This window comes from Cnephaeus nilssonii, assembly GCF_951640355.1.
Source record: "Cnephaeus nilssonii genome assembly, chromosome: 12".
NCBI classification, from domain to species: Eukaryota; Metazoa; Chordata; class Mammalia; order Chiroptera; family Vespertilionidae; genus Cnephaeus; species Cnephaeus nilssonii.
The window spans coordinates 47365631-47389516 of NC_137083.1; the positions used below are offsets into that span (position 1 = coordinate 47365631).

The 23886-nt window shown below is 40.8% G+C and overlaps 1 protein-coding gene across 2 annotated transcripts in view; it reads right to left on the reverse strand.

Annotated features, from left to right (window-relative positions):
* CUL1 (cullin 1) overlaps window positions 1–23886 on the reverse strand; it is a 97355-nt gene that overhangs the window by 40196 nt on the left and 33273 nt on the right. The window contains exons 3-5 of one of the 2 annotated variants that reach the window (XM_079785620.1): window positions 5689–5863; window positions 3510–3677; window positions 107–157 (exon numbers count right to left, since the gene is read on the reverse strand). In XM_079785620.1, coding sequence (XP_079641746.1) covers window positions 107–157; window positions 3510–3677; window positions 5689–5863 — 394 coding nt within the window. Of the gene's footprint in view, window positions 1–106; window positions 158–3509; window positions 3678–5032; window positions 5423–5688; window positions 5864–23886 lie in introns of those variants that run through there. The other variant, XM_079785621.1, reaches the window with a different exon arrangement.

Consider the following 23886-nt stretch of genomic DNA (forward strand, 5'->3'; position numbering starts at 1 on the left):
AGAGATACTCATGAGACGTTCCAAAAGAGAGAGGAAGACAACAGTTGAGAAACGAAATCTGTAGGGGTTTCAGAAGGAAAGCAGCACACACTCAGACAAACAGTACCTGTTTGTTCAAGGGCCTGAATAGACAATCTCTCCAAGTCACCAATGCGAGCTGGATGAAAAGAAAAAGGAAAAGTGTAAAAGGTCTGTACTTTCACTGTGTTTTTCTAAGACTGAAGTCACAGGAACCAGCTGGAACCCCAGGTCATACTGATCAATAGTTCTAGATTATAACTCAGTAACTCTGTCATCACGATGAAATCAGAGCCACTCTGAGTTAGCACCTCCAAGAGGCATCACAACACAGCTCTTCATTAGCACACACTTTAGAAAAAAATTGAGATTAAGGAGAACATACATATCAGTTTAAAGGGCACCTGTGGATGCAATCTATAACATTCCCTGGGCCAAATTTAAGTTTTGACCTGACAACACACTTAATGAAGATAATTTTTAAAACTTGTAAAAATGTCCACAGATGTTATATCAGAAAGTTACTATAAAAAGGCTCCTCCCCCCAAAAAAGTTATAATTCATGCATGAATTTTAAACTGTTTGTTGAGAGGTATTATTCAGCTAAAATAATATTCACATTTAAAACATTGTAACGCTCATTTACACTGTTAAGAAACTCACTTAAACATAAATGTTATCAGTCTTATTTTCCCCAAATACAACCAAAGATAAAACTGGGTTTATGTAAGACATCTTTGAATTATATAAAAATTTAATTTGTATACTGAACTTTCACTGAGTGGTACTTACACACACACACACACACACACACACACACACACACACCTGAAAGTGATATTTAAGATAAAAGTATCCTATATAATAAAGACGTAATATGCAAATGGCCATTACACCGTGAAGCCTAACGACCAACTGCGTAACAACTGGATCACGAATCAGCAGGAGGGTGGGGTAGCAAGCTATGGGGGGGGGGGGGCGGGGGGCAGAGGGAGCTACAGGAGGGCGGGGCAGCGGGCGGAGAGCTACAGGAGGGCAGCAGCAAGCTACTGGCTACAAGCAGGTGGTGGAGAGCTACAGGAGGGGGCAAGGCAGCAAGCTATAAGGGGGGTAGGGGGGCCAGGGGAGCTACAGGAGGGCGGGGCAGCAGCTGAGAGCTAATGGAAGGCAGCAGCAAGCTATTGGCGCACGGATTTGTGCGCAGGGCTACTAGTCCTGTCTACTAAAAGAGCAATAAGCAAATTGACCGCACCTCCACTATGCCCATAAGCCACGCCCACCAGCCAATTAGGAGTGAGTATGCAAATTAACCCAACCAAGATGGCTACGAACATGGAGCGAGCAGGAGGCTTGGGTTTCGCCGGCAATGGAGGAAGCCAAGCTTCCCGCATACCCTGGCCGGCCGTGGACTCCACTCAAGGCTACAAAGTTTCAATTACAGAAGATAAATAAATCCCAACAAAAATGGCTGCGGCCACGGAGCGAGCAGGAGGCTTGGGTTTCCCCGGCGATGGAGGAAGCCAAACTTCCTGGCCTGCCCTAGCCTCCACTCAAGGCTACAAAGTTTCAATTATAGAAGATAAATAAACCCCAGATACCAGGGCCTCCGCTTGGGTCGCCGGGGGGCGTGGCTGGCCTGCAAACCACCACAGGCCCCTCGCCCAGGCCGCCTCACACCCCAAGGGAACCCCCACCCTGATCCTGGACACCCTTCATGGCAAACCAGCCGGTTCCCACCCATGCACCAGGCCTCTATCCTATATAATCCTATTTAATAAAAGAGTAATATGCAAATTGACTGTCACTCCAACACACGAGATGGCTGCCCCCATGTAGTCAAAGATGGCTGCCACAAGATGGCCAGCAGGGGAGGGCAGTTGGGAGGGACCAGGTCTGCAAGGGAGGGCAGTTGTGGGCGATCAAGCCTACAGGGGAGGGCAGTTAGGGGTGACCAGGCCGGCAGAGGAGGGAAGTTGGGGGCAACCAGGCCTGCAGGGAAGGGTAGTTGGGGGGGGACCCAGGCCTGCAGGGGAGGGCAGTTGGGGGTGACCAGGCCTGCAGGGAAGGGCAGTTGGGGGGGACCCAGGCCTGCAGGGGAGGGCAGTTAGGGGCAATCAGGCTGGCAGGGGAGCAGTTAGGGGGTGATCAGGCTGGCAGGCAGAAGCGGTTAGGGGCAATCAGGAAGGCAGGCAGGCGAGCAGTTGGGAGCCAGCAGTCCTGGATTGTGAGAGGGATGTCCGACTGCCCGTTTAGGACCGACCCTATTAGGATCGGGCAGTCGGACATCCCTCGAGGGGTCCCAGATTGGAGAGGGTGCAGGCTGGACTGAGGGACACACATCCCCGTGCACGAATTTCGTGCACCGGGCCTCTAGTTTTTAATAAAGCATGAACAACATGTACTCTAGTGTTCCTCTCTGATCAGAGTAAGGCCACCAGTGGGCAGTGGGGAAAATGCAATGTGGTGGCTGAGAATTTATAGGAAAGACATACTACACCTTTAAAAATAACTTTTTCCAAGCATTTTTTTTCTAAATTATTAGTAAGACAGCCTTAGAGAGTAGGGAGAAAGGAAGAAGGACCAGGCAGCTAAGAAAGCAGGACCAGCATAAACCAGAGGAGACTCAGAGGAACCGACTTGGGGGAAATGCTTGCTGGATCACTTCAATATGTCAGTAACAAAATTTAATTTATTTCCGTGGTTGACTTAAAAGGAAGCCAACAACTCCCCCCCCCCCCCCCCCCCCATATACAGTTTATGAAACCAACAACTTCTTATAATTAAAAAGGATAAAAAGAATTATTTAGAAAAGAGTGAAACTTTTAAAACAGACTGCTGGGCCCATCTCCAGAGTTTCTAATTAAGTCTAGGCTGAGGCCTAATAATTAGCACTCCTAACAAGCTCCCAGGTAAAGTGATGCTGCAGGCTTGGGGACCACACTGTGTAAACCAGTGAGGCTAGCAAAAACTTCCTTGACTGAAGAAACATATTAATGAAGATGACTTAACAATTAAATTAGCTTCAAAATTTATTTTCACGCAGTCTTAAAAAAACAACAACCCTCAATTGTAAACTCTACAATGATCATTCCGGATATCATGTTACTGTATAAAGTGAGGGGAGAGGGATTTCATAGTCCTCTCTGGGAAGCAGTTTCCCAAACCCTGGCTGGAGTGTCAGGGAAGGTCCCCGATGGGCCTGACTCTGCCAGGACTTAGGCTTTCAGTGAAACCTGATGGCTGGTCACACAAATGAAGAAGGAACTTTTAATGAGAAATCGCACAAGTGTGCAGGTTGAATTTTAGAACTCTGATTTACTCACCCTTCTCCCTACTTGCCACAAACTAAGGGTCATTTATTGATAAATTAAAATAAGAGAAATTAGCCTACTATTCTGAAAATAGGTTAACATTTGCCTAGATCCCCCACCTGAAAAGATGACACATCACTAAGAAAACAGACATTTAAAAGGTGTTCTAAGAAGTCTTACAGAATAGATTTCATATATTCCTTTTCGTCCTTCATCACATTCACGGCGAACCCAATGTCTATTGAGGTAGGCACAAATTCCATTCAGAACTTTGCTGGAAAACCGGTAATCTTCCCACTGCTGAGTGTAGAACTTCAGTACACTCTCATCCATCAAGTCTTCTCCATCCTGAAAACAAGGGAACTACAGCTTTAAAAGTGACTACTGTGTCTCACATGATAAAAGCCAACTAAAACAAACCATTGTTTTAAAACACATTGATGGATATGGTTCTAGATGGGTTCTTTAAATTATTCTGTTTACAAAAACATGCTCATTAATTTGAATTCTCACAAGGATATGGCTCATGAGGACTAGACTAAAGAGAGGATTTTATTAGAAATTATTTCATTTCAAACTGGCCCTTTTTTCATTGTGTTAAATATATATACACACATAAAAATAACCCTCAATTTTAGAGTATGAGAATAATTCCTTTTTGTTAACAAACAAGAATTCACCTCAAAATCATTCTTTTGATATCTTTTGTCTGTTAGAAAATTAACATGTCCTGTTCACAATTTAGATCATGGGCCAATACCATTTATTTTTTAATTCATCTTCCTTCTTCATTAGGTTTATTTAAAAATTATAAATATTTAAAGCTTTTTGCGGTAATCTATTACATTTTTATAGTAAGTATAATTTGTTAACAAGACTTCATGAGGAAACTGTACATTAACCAAAATTATTTTTACTGAGTTATAACTTAAATCACAAATTTTTATTTGAAGAAAACTTCAGAATTTTTTCTTAGGTATTAATAACATCTACAGAGTGCTATCCTTTAACACTGAGCACGAAATGGCAGAATCACAGAGAAGTGCTGTACAGGAGAACACAAGAGGTGGAGCCAGAGGGAGGGCGCTCCTGCGTGAATGTGCACAGGAACGAAGGGCTGGGTGAGCCCAGTAACTGCTCTCAAGATTCAGGGCCCTCATGTAAAACAGCCCCACACTGTATGTTCCACAGCAGTCCAACAGCCCTAGGAAAACCTGATCATACTGTCATACAACCACACTTTTGTTCATTTAAATTTACATAATAAGAAATCAAATGTAAAGTTAAGCTATTCTGGATTATACTATATGACCTTTTAAAAAAGACAAAAATCTCACTGATAGCATGGCTATAAATACTTTATACAACACAAAATACGTCCTTTACTTTAATATTAAAGAATAATTCCAGTGTTCACTTTACAGCCTCGTTAATAAAAACGAGGACACAGTAGCTTCAGTAAGACATTAGAAACACAGTTTAGGAAACATGAAAAGGATACTATCTAAGTCATAACCTGTGGTCAATCGACTACAGTCTGTTAGAATGTTTAAAGTTTCCAATTAGCTTGTAAAATATATTTTAAAAAAATTTTGGAGTATGCTGAAATTTTTGCCTATTATCTGTGTAAATAAAAAAATCTTTAAAAATATATACACAGAACGCCAATTCCCAGGGTAAAGAGTAGAGATGTCTTCACTCACTCTATGTAATACGTGTAGCACCAGATGCAGGAGCCACTGGCCCATCCTGTGGCTGGATGGAAGGCATCACACTGCCTTTGCTACAGAGGATGGAGACTGGGAAAGAAAAAGGCAGAAGATGAAGGGGAAAAACTCCATCGCTGCCCAAGCGAGAGGCTCAGAGCAAGAGGAACCCACACTTGAAGGCAATGGTGTTCTAGTGAAACCCATCCTAGCCAAGGGCATAATTTCATTGTAGCTCAGAGATATACCACGTGATCGTGTATAAAAGGCAAGATTCACATTGGAAAAATGTGGTTACTAAAGGTTGGAAAACCTCACGATCACACGTACATTCTAATTCAGAACAGCACATTAGGTTGCAAGTACAATATAGGTCATTTGAATTCATAATTATATGCTTTAAATTAAACAGCTCATCAATTTCTAACAACCAAATCACAAAATGGTTAGCAATTTAAGGAAAGAGTATTACTAAGGTGTAAGGGTATCAAAAACCTAATTTAACAAATTAACAAAACACCCTCACGCAAACTCAATGATGAAAACAATGAACAAATGACAGTGAAAGATTTAGCACTGAAATTAGATTTATTATTTCACTATCTATTTAATGTTCTATTAGAAATGCTCAGTATATATGTCAAACGTCTTACCTTAAGAAGATTTGTCAAGTAATTCTTCAAAAATTCTTTAAGTCGTTTGTATAATTCCAAGCCAACAAATTGCGCTCCCCCAGGTGTTTGCCCCTTTTTCGATTTAGAAGGAGGGACGCCAGCCCCTCGCGTTTGGTTTGACTGGTGAACACTCGTGCAGTAGTTATAAACGTGACTTGGACAAAAGTTAAGGAAATCAACATGCACCCTGGATATGAACAGTGTTCAATATGAATGTATTTTCTTATGAAATATCTCAGTATCAGTACATTTCCAATGTAGCAACAAAGCCTATTTACTGAAAACTAGAGTGAAGAGATCCCATTATTCACATCCCAAAAAAGGTAAGAGTGAACCAGCTCCATTCATAAGTTTGTCTGCAAGCCTTGCAAGCAGCCAGCCCAGGAGGAGGAGGGAAAGTCCAGGAGGAAGGGCGTCAAGAAAACACTGGACCTTCTAGATCATTTAATGAGAGTCTCTCTAGGAAAACTGTCACAAGTGTATGAAAAGGCAACAAGTACAAAGGAAAGGTCGCAATTATCTACTTTAATAAAAACAAAAAGGTAATAATCACAGTCTATTATAATGCTTAGCTGTATTTCCAGAAGCATACATTAAAAATATAGAAATAACCAAAACTTTATTTTAAAATTATTTATCTGTAGACTTAAAGCTACATTTTGAGGGTGAAGGACAAAAAGCAGAAGAAAAGGCAGGCAAGAGACCAAATCCTCTTATTCCAACAGAAAAGTTGCAGGTGTCTGAAATGATGAACCACAAGAGCAGTGGACATGCACTATTGAGAATTATGGAGATGTGTAAAAACAACAACAAACGGAAGAAACAGCCAAAGTCTAAAACAGCTGCCTTTGGGGAGAGGCAGTGGAGAGAATGAGAATGAGGGTTGGTGAGGCAGAGAAGCACTATCCTATATAATAAAAGGCTAATATGCAAATAGACCGAACTGCAGAACAACTGAACCGGTCACTATGACGTGCGCTGACCACCAGGGGGCACATGCGGTACATGGCGGGCGTCAACAGCAGGCGGCAGAGCACAGAACATGGAGGGCTTCGGCTCCGGTGGAGCAGGTGAGCACGGGTGCCAGACCAAGGCGGGGTGCCGGTCGCTGTCATTGGGCGAGCCTCTGGTGGTTACTGAAAATTCTTTGCTCCCATGTGCCGCGGTCCCACCGGGTGCTCGCACCTGGTGCTGACGCTGGCCCCACTCATAACCGCTGCCAGCGCCTGGTGGCCGCAGGAGTGAAACTGCAAGCAAGCAGGGAACTGGGGGCTGTGGTGGGAGGGCCTGGATGGGGGCGTGGAGGATGGGCTGGGACCCGCCCCTGTGCCCACCGCAGCCTCACGGCCCACAGTTCCTTTCAAGATGCACGAATTCATGCACTGGGCTCCTAGTCTATATATATAAAACCCTAAGCGACTGGTAGACTGACCAGTCGCTATGACATGTACTGACCACCAGGGGGCAGACGCTCAACGCAGGAGCTGCCCCCTGGTGGTCAGTGCACTCCCACAGCAGGAGCGTTGCTCAGCTGACCTACAGGCGCCAGACGCAGAGCTCAGAGCTCAGGCAAGGCACCGGCCAGGGCTCAGGGTCCTCCCCAGCTGCCTACCTGCCACTTCATGCACTACTACATCCTCAGGGGCTGAAACTGGCAGTCCGACATCCCCCGAGGGGTCCCAGACTGCGAGAGGGCTCAGGCCCGGCTGAGGTGCACCAGGCCTCTAGTTTTGTTATAACCTTTAATACTATTTTAATGTATCAGCATGTATTTTACTTGGAAAAAATTAATAGACACTGATTCAGGTAGAAAAATATCAATAAAACAGAATATTCTGATATATATATATATTTTTTAAATCTTTACTGGTATATTTTACGAACTTAGTATATAGAGACATTTCAAGCCAGTGGGTAAAGATAGATTATTCAGTAACATTATGGCAAGAGGAAATTTAAAAAATAAGCCATATTAAAAATACTAGTATATTATAAATAGACTAAGAAAATATACAGACTGGAACCATAAAACAAAGAAAATACACAAGAATATTTTTTTGATCTCAGTTTGGAGAAGGCCAAAGTCGTAAATCTGATAATTTGAAAGTATTTTAGTAAAAAATATCTTAAACAAAGAGTTATTATCTTTGATAAATTAAGGTAATGTAAAGCAATATAAAAAGTTAATCTCTATGGAAACATGGGCAAAATATTCCAACAGAAAATCCAAAAGCTAAAAGAAACATGTATTAGTGGCCTTCTCCCCAAATTCCTCAACCTTAGTAATAATAATAAAAAAAACTATGCCTTAAAACAATGAATCATTTTATTAAATGTTTCCAATGCAAAGAGAATCACAGATTATAATACACAATGAAGTTCATGACCCAATTTGGAAAAAAATCTTACTATTTCCCACTCATCTCATTCCATCCGAAACCCCCCTAATGCTTTAGGAAATGAGGTGGTACAGATTATAACTGATTATTACTATGTACTGCTCCATAATCCACTCCTCCCTCCACTATTCCTAGGGGCAAAGATACCCATGATTTGGTGCCTATCATTCCTATGGAAGTTTTTCTATTTTACTGTGTAACTATCTATGAAATTATTTTGTTTTCAAACTTTAGATTACACAAGTTGTAACATGCACATTTGCTCCTGTCATTTGCTTCTGTTAAGATGTGACAGCTCCATCTGTATGCAATATATCACAAAGTACAGATTTACAACAATTTATCCACTCTCTTGTTGTTAATGATCATTTGCTGGGTTCAATTTTTGGCATGATCCTACTTTCTTTTAAACTTGATTTGCACATTGAGGTTTCTAATCTACCTTGAGTACAACGGTACATGATAATGAGCAATGGGTCACACACAGTGTATTATATGGTCTATCCTTTCCCACTATTATGTATTGCTATTTTTAGACTGTCCATTTCATGAAGTTTTCAAGTAGACTGCTCAATTGTTTAGTCTTCTCTTAAAAAAAAAAAGGCTGTATTTTAAATATTTTTATAATTAATTTTGCCAGAGGCTTGTCTATTAGTCTTTTTAAAAAAGCTTGTGTGCGATTTATTAATTTTAATTACTGTATATTTCTGTTCTTTTTAATTTATTTCTTTACATTTGCTTTTTTTTTCTCTCTATAAATCCTTGCTTTGATTGCTTAGCTTTGCAATTTCTCCACTTTGCTCTTTTTAATATAAGCTTTAAAAACTACAGATTTTTCTCCTCCATAACACTTTGGCTGCATCACCAGGGTCTGATATGTGTTTTCCTTATTAGTTATATATTATTTTTCCATTATTAGTTCTCTTAACTGATTTAGAATTTTTTAGATTCAAAGGTGTACTTTTTTTTACCTTAAAAACCCTTAATTTCATTTTTTAAATTAATCAGAGGATGCTATCTTTTTGATAGCTTCTTTGAAATGTGATGAGACTTAGAGCTAAATATGATTTTCTTTGCATGTGCTTGAAGGCAATATCCATTCTCTGACTGCTGCGACCCATCAGAGCAAGCTGGTCAGTCTGTTTTTTCAAATCTTTTATACTGGCCCAGCCGGTGTGGCTCAGTGATTGGGCATTGACCTATGGTCATGGTTTGATTCCCAGTCAGGGCATATGCCTGGGGTTGCGGACTCAATCCCCAGTAGTGGGCATACAGGAGGCAGCTGATACATGATGATTCTGTCTCATTGATGTTTCTCTCTATTCCTCTCCCTTCCTCTCTCTCTCTCTCTAAAAATCAATAAAAACATATTTTAAAAAAATCTTTTATACTGATGGTAATGTCTGTTTATTAGGTACTGCATATTTTTCATTGAAATATCCCTATCTAATTATGGACTTGTCAATTTCTCTTATAATTCTCTACCACGTGTCATTTAAATTTGGAGGCCTTATTAGCAAGTACACAAATGTGAAATTACATTCCTAGTGACTTGTTCTTTTTATTAGATGTGTGTTTACTAACAATAGTGCCTTAGAAAACTATCATATTTGATAGAATTCTCTTCAAATATCTATTATCTTACCTCCTTACTTTCAATTTTCATGTCTTAATGTTTTGCTGTGTCTATGCTCACCACCACTGAAAAATTCACTTTAAAAAAATTGAGTCTAATAATCTCTGATAGAGAAGTTTGGTTTTAATATTTTATTGTTTTATATTGCTAATTGGGTTAACTTCTACCATATTTTGTGTTTTCTATTTTAATTATTTTTCTTTATGCTTGTTTTCTTCCCTTGCCCTTTCTAATGGGTCAATATTCCGTTACACTACAGTTATTTTATTATGTTGGCATTACACATTTTATTTGTATTCATGTAATGGTTACATTAAAATCTGGTGTGCCTATTTTGCTTTTCATCAATTCTGATAAATTCTTGGGTTATCTTCTCTGAAGCCCCCCGTTCCATTTTCTCTTATCTTTTCTACTACATGTATGTCGGGTATATTCAAGTCACCTTCCTTCCCTATCTCATTTTATTTCTTCAGTTATTCACCATCACTTTCTCTCTTTGTTCAAACTTCCTAATTTTCCTGGATCTACCGTGATTAAGTGATTCTCTCTCAGCTGTGTCACATTTGCTGGCTACTGTTAATGATTTTATTTTACATCTGTACAATTTCCTGGTCCTTTTAAAAATCTTATTCTCCATAGTGTTTTGTTCTTGTACATTTCTGATCCTGCACATCACTAATTGTCTTTAACATACTTAGAGGCGCTTACTCTCTAAAGATCCTATTGTTGCAGTTCCTGAGGTTCCAGTTCTGTTCATTCTATGTGCTGACTTGTTCCTGTGAACTCTCTCCTCTGCTTCGTAACTTTATATACTTTTAAAACTCACTTTCAGTGGTTTTCACATTAATTTCGAGCTTGAAGAAACCCTGTAACAAGCTGGTAGACAAACTCAAACCCCAAACATACCTGAAGTGACCAATTCTCAAGATAGACTTTTCATACTACCCTCACATCCAGAACTCAGCTCTAACTGGTTTCCTAGTTGCCTTCCTGGAACAGTGGGTCAATAATTTTGTTTTCCAGTTCATTTCCTCACTAAAGATTTCCAAGGACACAGGGGCATTACCCCCACCAAGCCTTGCCTGAGCACAAGGCTTCATCTCCTTTTCTGTGTGGCCACCATCTTCCAACCCACCTCTCATCAAAATCCTTAAAAGCTCACAAATCCACAGAGGCTCATAATTCTTACCTAGCACCCAGCTCTAGTTTGCATCCAGGGAATTTTTTTGCTTATTTGGTCCAGCCTGACTTCTGTTTCTTGGCAACATATTAATCTGAAGCTACTAAATTAACAAAGGTTTAAAGAAAAAAACAACAAACCCAATGGTAGCCCAAATGCAGGAAAATGGGAGCTTCTATCCAATGGGGGTCAGAGTGCACACAGTTACAATTTCTCTGGAATAAAATTAGAAAATATTCAAAGTCTTCAATTACATCCTTTTTGATATGGTAATTATACCTATAAGCATTCATCATAGAGAAATCTTCACTGAGCATATACTTACCTTTGACACTATCAGAGCACTGAGCAGTTCTGCAGGCTATTAGTCCAAGACCAAGGTGCCATCAGGGTTGGTTTCTGGTGACGACTCCCTTCCTGGCTTATAGACAGCTGCCTTCTCCCTGTGTTCTCGGAGAGGAAGTTCTCTGGTGCCGCTTCCTCTTCTTATAAAGACACCAAACCTATAGGACTAGGGCCCTATCTTATGACCTCATTTAATCTTACTTCTCTCCCCCCGCCAAAGGCCACATTTCCAAGTACTATAAAATTGGGTTTAGAGCTTCAACTTATAAATTTTGGGGGCACACAATTCAGTCCTTAACACCACATTATGATTATATTTATAAAAAATGTTCTGAATAGACTTATCTATAGACAGAAAGTAAATTAGTAGGAGGTGGGGAGAGTAAGCGTATGGCAGTTAAAAGGGTACAAAGTTTTTTTTTAGATATGATGAAAAATGTTCTAAAACTGAATGTAGTAATAGCTGATCAGATCTGTGAATATAGTAAAAAACACTGAAATGTATACTTTAAATGGATAATTTTGTGGCATGTGAGTTATATCTCAATAAAACTTACTTTTAAAAAAATTAAATACAATCCCAATGATAATCCCAGTAGTTTTTAGGCTAGAAATTTACAAGCTGAAAATAAAATGTAGTAAAATGCAAAGAACCTAGAATAGTCAAAATAATCTTGGGGGGCAGGAGAGGAGAGAACAAAGCTGGAAGACTTAATAGTATCTGACTTCAAGGGTTTTCATAATGCTACAGTAATTAAGAAATGACAGAAAAAGATTCCTATGGACATGTGGGCACCCCCCACCTCCACTTGCAAAAATACTTTACAAATTAGTAATCATTCCTTTTGGGTGAATAAATAATTCAATGAAACAATTCTAGAAACAGAACCACTTATATTACCAGTTATTTTAACAAAGGCACCAAAGCAACTGATTGGGGAAGAGTCTTTTCAACTAATGACACTGGAATAATAGGATAGCCACAGAGGGGAAAAATGAACCTTGAACCCTACCTCACACCATACACAAAATTAACTTAAGATGGATCCTAGATCTAAATGTAAAAGTGCGAACCATGAAGCTTTAGGAGGGAAACAGTGTATTTTTGTGATCTAGGCAAAGGTTTCTTATAGGTCACCTAACTACAAAAGAAAAATAAAACAAAGTAAGCTTTCTCAAAATAAAAAAAATACCTGCTCACCCAAGAACTCCAGTAAGAAAAGGAATAACAAGCCTCAGAGTGAGAGAAAATATTAGCAAGACATACCTGACAAAACTGGTATCCTAAATAAACTCCTACAACCCAATAATAAAAAGTATAGTAACCTAAAAATGGGGAAAAAGAACACACAGCAAGACTAGAATACTTTATTTACAAAAAGATATACAAATAATCAACTAGCATGTAAAAAGGGACTCGACACCATTAATCACTAGGGAAACCCAAGTTAAAGATACTATCATGCGTCCACAACAACACTAAAACCACAGGACTGACACATCAAGTGCTAGTGAAGCTATCACACAACTCCAAATGTCACAGTAGTTTTGTTTATTATACCTAAAAATGGAAATAGCAAGTATCTATCATTAAAGAATGAATTAAAAACCTGCCATATTAATACAACAGAATATTACTCAGCAATAAAAAGGAAGACATAGTGATTTTTACAGTAGCATGGGTAAACCTCAAGAACACCCTGAATTAAAGCAGCCTTACATGAAAGGGACACACTAATATGCTACACTCTCCTTTCCATGAAGCTGCTGTGGGGAAGGCAGACTAAGCATGCAGAAACTTCTGACACCCTACACATTTCTGTTGGTAACTTAAGGCTGAGTTTCACTTATCACACCCATGCACTTAATTTTGGCAACTATTTCCAGAGCTCCCCAGTCTTGTGGCTACAATGTGGAATGGCTGCTCTCCAGGCCTACTAGACAATACTAATCCCCAAACTAATCTGCTCTCTTTACTTAAATCCATAGGTTCTGGGATCTTTCTTTATCCTTTCTACACAGAAATGTCATTACTTTGTTTCTGGTATTGTGCTTTTTTTCTTAATTATCTTGTCAATAGAAATTTAGCATGTTCAGTTATAGGAAATTATTTTATATTCTCTATAATATTACACATTTTAAGCATCTCCTCCATTTTTCTCTAGAATTCCTTCCTAACAGTCATATATTGGGTCTCTGGGTTACTTCTCCATCTTTTACTACTTTTCTTTTTAGAGTCTGAGTTACCATTTCAGATGTGCGTTTTCTTATCGTCCTGTTCCTCCTAATTTACTGCTGTATAAGGAGCTTCTCATATCTGACAATAATTTTTAAAACATTTCTTCTGTGCCCTGTTTTATCAGTGTCTTCATTTTCCCTTTTTTTCTTTCTATTCTGTCCTTCCATACATTTATTAATCCTTAGTGATAAGGTGCTAAAAACCCACTGGAAATGCCACTGGCCTGAGTGGCGATGGTGGGCCACAGTTTTGAGTGACTCTTCCATCTGGGAGCTGGCCATTGACGGCCGTATCTTCCCATGTTAATAAATGGGTTCATTTTTCAGGGTCTTCAGTTTTCCCCGAACTGTTCTGTCACCAGCATCACCACCGGTATTTTGCTATGAACTGGAAACCCATCAACTGTGAACTTTCTATCATAAGCACTGTTGATAGTTCCTATTTATGCCAATCTCTGCCAGGCCTCCTTCCCCAAATTTCTAAAACTGGTCCCTAAATACAAGCAACAATTCTGCCTGGGATGTAGGCTCTTGCTGCCATGTGTTCTGTGCTTGGGAGTAGACAGAGATGATTTTGAATTTAACACTCACCTCCCAGGCACTGCCCAGTCTCACACCTCAATCTCCAGTCCAACCAGAGCCTGCAGATCCCAGCTTCTCTGGTCCTGCAGGCCCAGTAGCTGTCTTGCTAGCATCCTCCTCTTAGTACCTTCTAAACTGAGGCTTCCTATGCCCCAGTAATGAGTACCCTGCCTCCATCAGCTTTTCAACTTCCAAAAAATTGTTGCATTCTTATCCATTTATCATGTCTGTTCTCTCATTCTTTTAAAAAATATATATTTTTATTGATTTCAGAGAGGAAGGGAGTAGGAGAGTGAGACAGAAACATCAGTGATGAGAGAATTGATCGGCTGCCTCCTGCATGCTCCACAATGGGGATCAGGCCCACAACCCAGGCATGTGCCCTGACTGGAATTGAATCATGACCTCCTGGTTCATAGGTCTACACTCCACCACTGAGCCACACTGGCCAGGCTAAAAATTATTTTACTATCATTTTAGTAATGTCACAGATGAGAAAGTCAAAACACAAATTTCAGCAGAAATTACATGAAGCCCAGTAATTTGCTCCTTTTGTGTTCCATTTCTATGGCCACTATCTTAGCTCACTTTACACATCACACTTGGATTACTCCTCCTAAAAACAAGTTACTTTCTTCCTGCCTTTGATCTCTTTCCCATTTCAATCCCATCTGGTTTCCAGATTAATGCTCCTAAAATTTGTTTATAGGAAGTCATTAATTCTAAAGTCATATTCCATCTCTATGGACCTACGACTTAAAAAAAAAGTACAAATTCACCTGATTTTAAAGATTCACAACATGGTACCATCCTTTATCCAAGCCAGTTAAACTGCCCAAGTCATCTAGTTCTTACAGAGCACTCGAGCTACCGAAGCATGTCCTCTGAAAGCGCTGCTTCTCACCTTCACCTTCCTCCCTCCAGGAAAACTCTGCGAGACTTTCCTTCTTTTATTCTTACCTATAGTCACCCTTTGAGGTCCACAAACTCTACTAGTTCATGAAACTTTCTAACCCCTGTAGCATTGAAACCTTTCTCTCTCCTCTTAGCATCTGTGCAATGTCAGCTGTCATGCTACCCATCAGATACTTCCTAACAATGAAACGAGACCATCAACATTCCTCATCACAGACATTCCATCTTGCACACGTACACTCCCTCATCTTCACTTAGCAGGTGTCTGAGATAGCTTTTAAGAATACCTAAAACGTAATAGAAAGTAGAAAATATAAGCCAGAATAAATATCTACAGAACAGGGAAGTAAAATAGGATGGGAAATTCCAATATACAATTCAGAATCCTAAAATTTATGGACAAAACAAAAACAAAACACACACACAAAACAAACAAACAAAATAATTGACCTAACTTTGAATTATTAGAAATAAACGTATTACACATTTGGAGTGCTTTCTGCCAAAAATAATTTTGGTTTCCACATTTCTAACAGCATGCAGGTAAGAGGACCAACCATTAAGGCAATTCCTATTTCTGACTAGAGCACAAATATTATAAATGAGCTTTTCTATAAGCTCTAGCAGAAATGCTTGTTGGACCACACAACCACAGTTACAAGTGATTAGATATAAGCTGAAAATGGCATGAGGTCAGAAGACTGTTTCTGTTCACTCACAGGGATGTTTCAGACCTAGTTCTCTATCAGAATCAATGACGAGGGAACCATTTCTAAAAACAAAAAACAAAAACCCTATAGATATATGTTTACTTATAGATACTTACAATTAGGAAGTTGTTTTGGGTTAAAGATAAATTTAAACTGCATATAGCACTCATTTTTTGTACCCAAGCGAGCAGCCATAGGACGCCTGCTGCTCAGATGTAAGTAAAACATGGATGGAAAGGACATGGACCTGTACTGTGTGCCTTTTTGGATTCCCAATACAGTATTTTAAACAGGACAACTTATATAAAACCCAAAAGTTACATTATAAAGCTCCCCAATGGATCTACTCTTCAGTTCATGCAGTTTTTTCCAGTAAACAGTTTCAACCCACAAAAGTGGTAGCTGTGTCCAACTGTGGGAGACTTCAGCCTAAGCCTGCTCCTCGTGTGAAATGCTGGCTGGGAGAAAGATACTTGCGGTTTTCTTGAAGAGGAAGTAGACACAGAGTTTATATACAAACAGGAGGGGAATATTTCTGAGGGAGCAGAGAACCACCTTTTACAAAAGAATGGCACTGAAGGAAGAAGCACAGCCCTCCCCACCCCCCCCCCCCACCCCCAACAGACAGGGCTGTGCCAACACACCAGCTTCCCTTCAGTTTTGCATCAACCACACTATGTGGGGGAACGATATCAGAAAAGAAAAAGCAGATCTCAGTGAGCTGCCAGAGAAAGCACCATGACTGTTGAGTGCACGGTCTTGCAGGGAGTAATCCATGTCTAAAGGACTCTGAAATGGGCACACTCCTGAATTCCTGGTGCCCTTTCTCCAAGCCAAGAAATTCCCGGCCTCTGGCATCCAGCTACTCTGTCTGTAGGAATCGGGGCTCCTCTGTCCCTTCACAGACCATACCACCCACCATTCCAACACATGCCCAATTGTGTGTTAAGTAATCATTTTTTTACTTTCTATGATGAGTATAAAAACAAAATAAACATGACCAATAATTGGGAGAAAAATAATCAATCTAAAATTACTTTTAAAGCAAAAACAAAATAGATTCGGAGGAAAGGTTAAATATAGAAGTTAGGAGGAAATAAGAAAATGAAAATCCACAAGGAGGTAAAAATAAACTAAAAATCTAAAAGGCAATAAAATAAAGGCTTCATTCAGCAGTCAATGGGTTAGTTGTTTTGTACTAGGGCAGCCAGAGTCTGGCAAACCCACGTACTTGGCTTTTAAAACTTGAGGTTATTTCAGAAGGTTCCTGGAAGCCTCTTTGGAAGCAGACACTTGGCCCTCTTGGGATCTGCCCAGGTCCCCCCACAGGCAGGCAGGATGGTTCAGTAGGTGGCAGTTTGTGGTGAAGAGCCAAGTCTGCTCCTGCTTTGGAGATAGGCCGCACACCTCGTCACCCTGGAGCTGTACAATCACTTGCCAAGGCACACCTTTTGCATGACTGGTAGGGACAAGTCACCGTAAAAAGGGTCACATCAGATGCAAAGAGGTCTCAGGCAAAGCCACACAAGCTCATCTTTCTGCAGACGTTTCCCAAACGCCTCCCCCTGCCTCAGATGCTAGGAAAAGATAGGCCATTCCTGGCTGTGGGTGTGGCCGCATACCTTACTGTGACACACAGTGGCTACTGTAATGCTGCGAAGGTCTGGATGTCTCTGTGACTCTACAGGAAGTCATTAATTCTCAAGTCATATTCCATCTCTATGAACCTACGACTTAAAAAAAAAGTACAAATTCACCTGATTTTAAAGATTCACAATAACCTGGCACCATCCTTGAGAACCTGGTGCTCATCTAAAGGGGAAAAGGGGAACCAATTTTCGACTTTTGGTTACTACCAAACTCAAACCATTTTCATTTTCTAAACGTCAATTCAATTAAGCAAAACTAAACAGAATAGAACCATCTTCTACTGCTACTTCTTACCCAACAGAACTAAGAGTTGAAATTCCAACAATGAACTTGTAATAAGATCATTTGCAAAGACTTGCACTAGAAAGTGGCCAGAGCAGCAGGCCTATCACCAGCCAGTACAGTCTGTCGGCAAAATTATGAAAGAACTAAGTCCTCTCCAGGCTGTGGTTAGACAGAATTCGAAGGGGAATATCCTAGACAAAGCAAATCAGTTTGCATCTAACAGCATATTCCAAAAGCAAAGACTGCTTGTAACTAACTATTCAAAGTGCTCTGAATATATACACCATGAATCACACAAAAAAAGCTGAAAGTACCATATTCATACTAATCAAAAACAAAAACTCAATTCTAGAGGCAACAATCTATACTAATAAAAGGGTAATATGCTAATTAGACCAGATGTCTTCCGATGACCATCCACACGTCCTTCCTGACAAAGCCGGGCCTGGGTGAAGCCGCCTGCCGGCGGTCCCGGTACCAGCGCCTGCAGCTGGTTGTGGCCTGGTAGACAGAAAACCTGCCTGCCCCATCGTCCTGGGCCACAAACAGCCGGAGAAGCCACCCGCCCCGCGGCCCCGTGCACCAGTACTTGCAACCCGGCTGAAGCCACCTGCCCACTGTCCCCTGCAACTGCAGTTGGCCCGGGCGAAGCTGGCCCAGGTCCCAGGTACCTGTGGCCAGCCAGAGGGAGGGAGCCTGGGTCCCAGGTGCCTGAGGCCGGCTGGAGGAGGGAATCCTAGGTCCTGGGTGCGGGGCCAAGGAAGAGTGGTTAGGGGCAATCAAGCCAGCAGGGGAGCAGTTAGGGGCGATCAGGCTGGCAGGCAGAAGCGGTTAGGGGCAGGCAGGCGAGCAGTTAGGAGCCAGCGGTCCTAGATTGAAGAAGATGCAGGCTGGGCTGAGGAACCCCCCCCCCCGCCCGTGCACGAATTTCGTGCACCGGGCCACTAGTCCTATATAATAAAAGGCTAATATGCAAATAGAACGAACAGCAGAACAAGCAAAAAACCAGTTGCTATGATGTGTGCTGACCACCAGGAGGTGCACGTGGCACATGGCAGGTGTCAACAGCAGGTAGCAGAGCACGAAACATGGAGGGTGTTGGCTGTGGTGGGATAGGTGAGCAGGGGTGCCAAACCAAGGCAGGGTGCCAGTCATTGTCATGGGGGCGAGCCTCTGGTGGTTACTGAAAATTCTTTGCTCCCACGCACTGTGGTCCCATGGGAGCTCGCACCTGCTGCCGGCGGCAGAAGTGGGGTTACAGGCAGACAGGGGACCGGGGGCCACGGCAGGAGGGGCCAGGTGGGGGCATGGAGGATAGGCTGAGACCTGCCCCTGTGCCCACTACAGCCTCACGGCCCACAGTTCCTTTCAAGGTGCACGAATTTGTGCACTGGGCTCCTAGTCCTATATAATAAAAGGCTAATATGCAAATCGACCAAAATGCAGAACGACCGGTCACTATGACATGCACTCACCACCAGGGGGCAGACGCTCAATGCAGGAGCTGGCCCCTGGTAGTCAGCACGCTCCCACAGGGGGAGTGCTGCTCAGGCGGAAGTCGGGCTCACAGCTGGCGAGTGCAGCGGTGGTGGCGGGAGCCTCTTCTGCTTCCGCAGCAGCACTAAGGATATACGACTGATGGCTTAGGCCCTAAGCCGTAAGTTGGACATCCCCCAAGGGCTCCCAGACTGCGAGAGGGCACAGGCCAGGCTGAGGTACCACCCCCCCAACCCCGAGTGCACAAATCTCGTGCACCAGGTCTCTAGTGCAATATAATTATGAATTTTGTGGGTTCTCAAGGATAGATACAATTTCTCAATCCTAAAAACTACTTTAAGATAGAAACAATTTTCATTTGCTTAAGGAAAACTAAGAAAAACTAATCAAGTGTATTTTTAAATGCATGCTATATACTGAAAATCTAGAAAGCACAGATCATTTTTAAAAAAATCATAAGCCCAATACTACAAATAGCCATGTTCAATAAGGGTGGTAGATAATTTTTTTCCCCAAAAAAATAGAGAGGGTGTGCCAGGGGTTCACAGTACACATACCACTTTATATCCTACTTTCTCTCTTACTGCAAACATTACGTGTCAATGAATACGCAATATATTTTTAATGGTTATGTATGGTCAGTAAATACCAAATTCTTACTATTAAAGACAGAGGTGGTTCCAACTGTTTCCTATTATTATTCTGAATAGCTTGCACATACAATTTGAATACAACTATTTTTTGGGGATAAAGTTTTAAAAAAAATCACTGGACCAGGGTACATTTTTACGTCTTTACATTTCTAAATTTCTCTCCAAAAAGATACTAGCAAACTAACATTCGTACCTGTCAATGGAGGTGCTTCGGCTCCCCCACTCCTGCCAATACTCCCTATAAGAATTTCTTTAAAACTTTTCAACCTGACCGGTTAAAACTTTTAATTCATTTCCTTAATAATTATGAGGTTGACCATTTCTCCATATGCCTACTGACAATTAGCACTTCTTTTTGTGAACCAGTTACAACCCTTATTGCCTCTTTCTGAGTATAAATACAAGCTATATGGTTATTTCCAAATGGACATAGATCATCTCTAATCTATCGTGAGAACAAAATGTTACTCTTCCTATTTGATCTGTTTTTCTGAGATTTTGAGTTTCTATAAAGGAAAGAGAATTCTGTAGCTGGAATCTTCCCTTTGGACCCCAGCTCCTTCAGAAGAACCAAGGAGTGTAAAACATGTCGACCTTAGAGTGGCAGCAGCAGCTGCAACATGAGCACACAGCTGGCAGGTGCAGAGCAGCAGTGGGACCAGCATGTCCTGGCATATCATTCCTGTAGAGCACCTGCTGCGGCTGCCAAGGCTCAGCAGGTCTACTCTGGGTGAAGCCAGCCCCGCTCCAGGGTCCACGAGTTGTGTCACAGAACAGAGGTTAAATGTGAACTGTGAATATGCTGGTATCATAACTTACTGGGAACACTGAACGTGATCCTTCGTGTACTGGGTGGGGAAAATATTTTTAAAAGAATCTTTATGGTTGAAAGTACCGCAGCTGTCCCTTTTTTTCTCCTCACTGACCTCCTCTTCCCCCCTCCCACCCCTCCTTCACCAAACTGGGGGAAAAGATTTTGAAAAAACAGGCCATTTTGAAGAAAATGGAATGAACTAATTCAGCTCACAGAACTACAGGGAGAAAAACAGAAACTCTAAAATTTATGAGAACTTATGCAGACAGAAAGAAAAAGACTTCAACATGGAAGTTTAAATTGATTCCCAGGGAAGCTAAAATGATAGTTTGAGGTGTATAATGACAGCAGAAAAAAAAAAAGAAAAAAAAGATTTTGACCTGGAAGTGAGGGAAGGTAGACCTGGGGCCTCACAAAAAAACAAAGAGAAACTTCAATCAGACAGCCTAGTGCCTAGACTAGATGAGACTGGATCTGCCATAGGGACCCCTCACCTTGCATAACATTCCCTTCCTAAGTGCCTGTTTCACTAGCAGGACCTTGGCCTGTCCTCTGAGCCAGGCACAACACAGGAAACATAATGGTGCCCACAAATTGATAAGAATTTTTTTTCTATTTCAAGTTTAAAAGAAATGAAACTTACTACTATCTAGGAGTACTGGATAGGAGAGCTCCTATACTTTACTGCAAAAAGAAAAACCCTTGTTGCATTGTAACTATATATATGCATGTGGGACATCCCAGGAAACTGGAACCACATGGAAGTGCTCAACAAGACACAGAGTTGGGAGCAAGGGCTCAAGGCTGAAACTTCAGTAAAAAGTGAAGCCTCTGTGAAGTGGCTGGAAACAAAGGAAACTGAACTAGATCCTTCTGACTGCAGATGCTTTGAGATCTTCTTTTCTTTCTCTGAATTCCCTTCTCTTTCCTTTGCCATCCTGAGTTGGAAAAAAAGAAAAACTTTTATGCTGCTTAACAGCCCATCGTCCTATTACAGCAACCATATACTCCACAGGTTCCTAAGGGCTCTAAGAATGTCACTTCACATCTACAAGTAGGTTCCTTTCTCTAGAAAACATGACAGGCCTGTCTCCAGGATAAATAAAAGTGAACAAATTAGCTTTATTAGATTGTTTTAATCTAATCTACCAGTTAGACATATGGGAAGAAAAGGGTTCCTCCATTCTTTCTCTCAACCAGTTTTCCAATCCTCTCTTGCTCAATAAGGTTCTTCACCCTTTGAAGAGTAACCCCAGAACAGTGAGGTGTAGTCTGCTCCTTCTTCCCAGGACCAAAAGTGCCTCCTAACCTGAAACATAACCTCACAATCCCATGTGTCAGATGTCACTGTAAACCAGCCTATTGGGAAGTATTTTAAAGAGCGCCACAGTTAAGTGGGTCCGTGGGAGACTGAATATACACCTAGAAGAAAATAACTTAAACAAAAACAAAACTGTTATGCAAACGGAGCTGGGATAAAACTGAAGTCATAGCAACACATAATTTCAGGAAGTACTATTTATATTAAAATGACTTAAATGGAAGTTAAGATGTGCTCTAGAAAAATGTGTCAGATGACTCAAAGTTCTACTTATGACAATAATACTAATACTAAAAATGCAGGTGAAAGGAGTTCAATTCTAGGATTTCAATAATCAAATTAATAAATACAAGTAGACATTCTACTGTTTCATCTGTATCCTAAAAGTTAATATATTAAGAGTTGATCAGCCTGGCTGACGTGGTTGATCAGCCTGGCTCAGTGGTTGAATGTTGACCTATGAACCAGGAGGTCACGGTTCAATTCAAGTCAGGGCACATGCCCCGGTTGCAGGCTCTATCCCCAGTGTGGGGCATGCAGGAGGCAGCCGATCAACGATTTTGTATCATCATTGATGTTTCTATCTCTCTCTTCCTCTCCCTTCCTCTCTGAAATCAATAAAAAACTTTTACAAAAATAGAGTTGATCAAAACACCCTTCTTTAGAACTTCATAAGGAAAATACAGAAAACGCTTTCAGAAATTTAATTCATCCAAATGCAAATCCTGAGGCATATAGGAGATAAAAGGCAGTTTATATATTTAGACTACTAAGAATTTTAGTTCTGGCATCATTTATCAGTAGTTGTTACAACAATTAGGTGAGTTACTTGAGGTTTTGGAGACCAGGTTTCTGACACCAAGGGTTACTACATCAACCTTCCTGGGTGATTTAAGCCTTAAATAAGATGTAGGTGGTCCCTAGCACAATTCCTGACACACAGGACTCAAACTGTGGCTATGATTTCATAAATAATATCTTAAGATTTAAAGTTAGATTCTCTACTCTTAATTTATGTAACTGTTATTGTCTTAGACCAAACTGGAAGAAGGCAAAAAAAAAAAAAAAAATAGCACTCAATTTAAGAGCATTATTCCTAAAATATTTAAAATTATAGTTATCAGAACAACTACAAATTATAATTACTTGTAGAATAAAAGAATTAAATAATTGCTGCAAGCAGACGAAGTCTCTACTTTCTTAAAGAGAATTCTAAGAGCAAAACATCCTATTGGGTAAAAGACCAATCTGATCTGGTAAAAAATTCCCCAGAGACAATAAAAATTCCTTGATCTCCACATTAATGCTCCCATTTTTGTTTGTTTGTTTGTTTGTTTTTACAAGCCAGAAATCCCACCAAGTGCCTTGTCTCATCTCTGGAATCACATCTTCAGCTCTACTACAAAAAAAAAACCAAACAACAAAAACCAAACACCACACACACAAAAAACTGTCATACCCAGAAGGCCACAACCCTCTTGAGTGGAATAATATCCTCTCATTTGCAAAGATTCTATCCTGCTTAAAAGTGTTCTCTGTATTATATATCTAGCAATCCCACTCCTACGTATGTACCCAAGAAAAATGAAAACACAGGTACACACAAAAACTCACACAATATTCATAATAGCGCATGGTTCCTGACAGCCCCGAGTGGACACGACCAGATATCCCTCACTGATGAATGGAAAACAACATGCGTCATGTTCACACAATTTAGCCATTAGAACAAATGAAGCACCAACCCTGCTACAAAAAGGATGAGCCTGGAAATGTTATTATCCTGAGTGAACGAAGCCAGTCATGAAAAGCCACATCCTGTGTGATTCCATTTACATGAAGCGTCCAGAACAGGCAAATTCTTAGAGACAGAAAGTAGATCAGTAGAGGCTGGGGGAGGAGAGAATGAAGATGACTGCTAATGGGTACACAGTTTCTTTTGGGGGTGATAA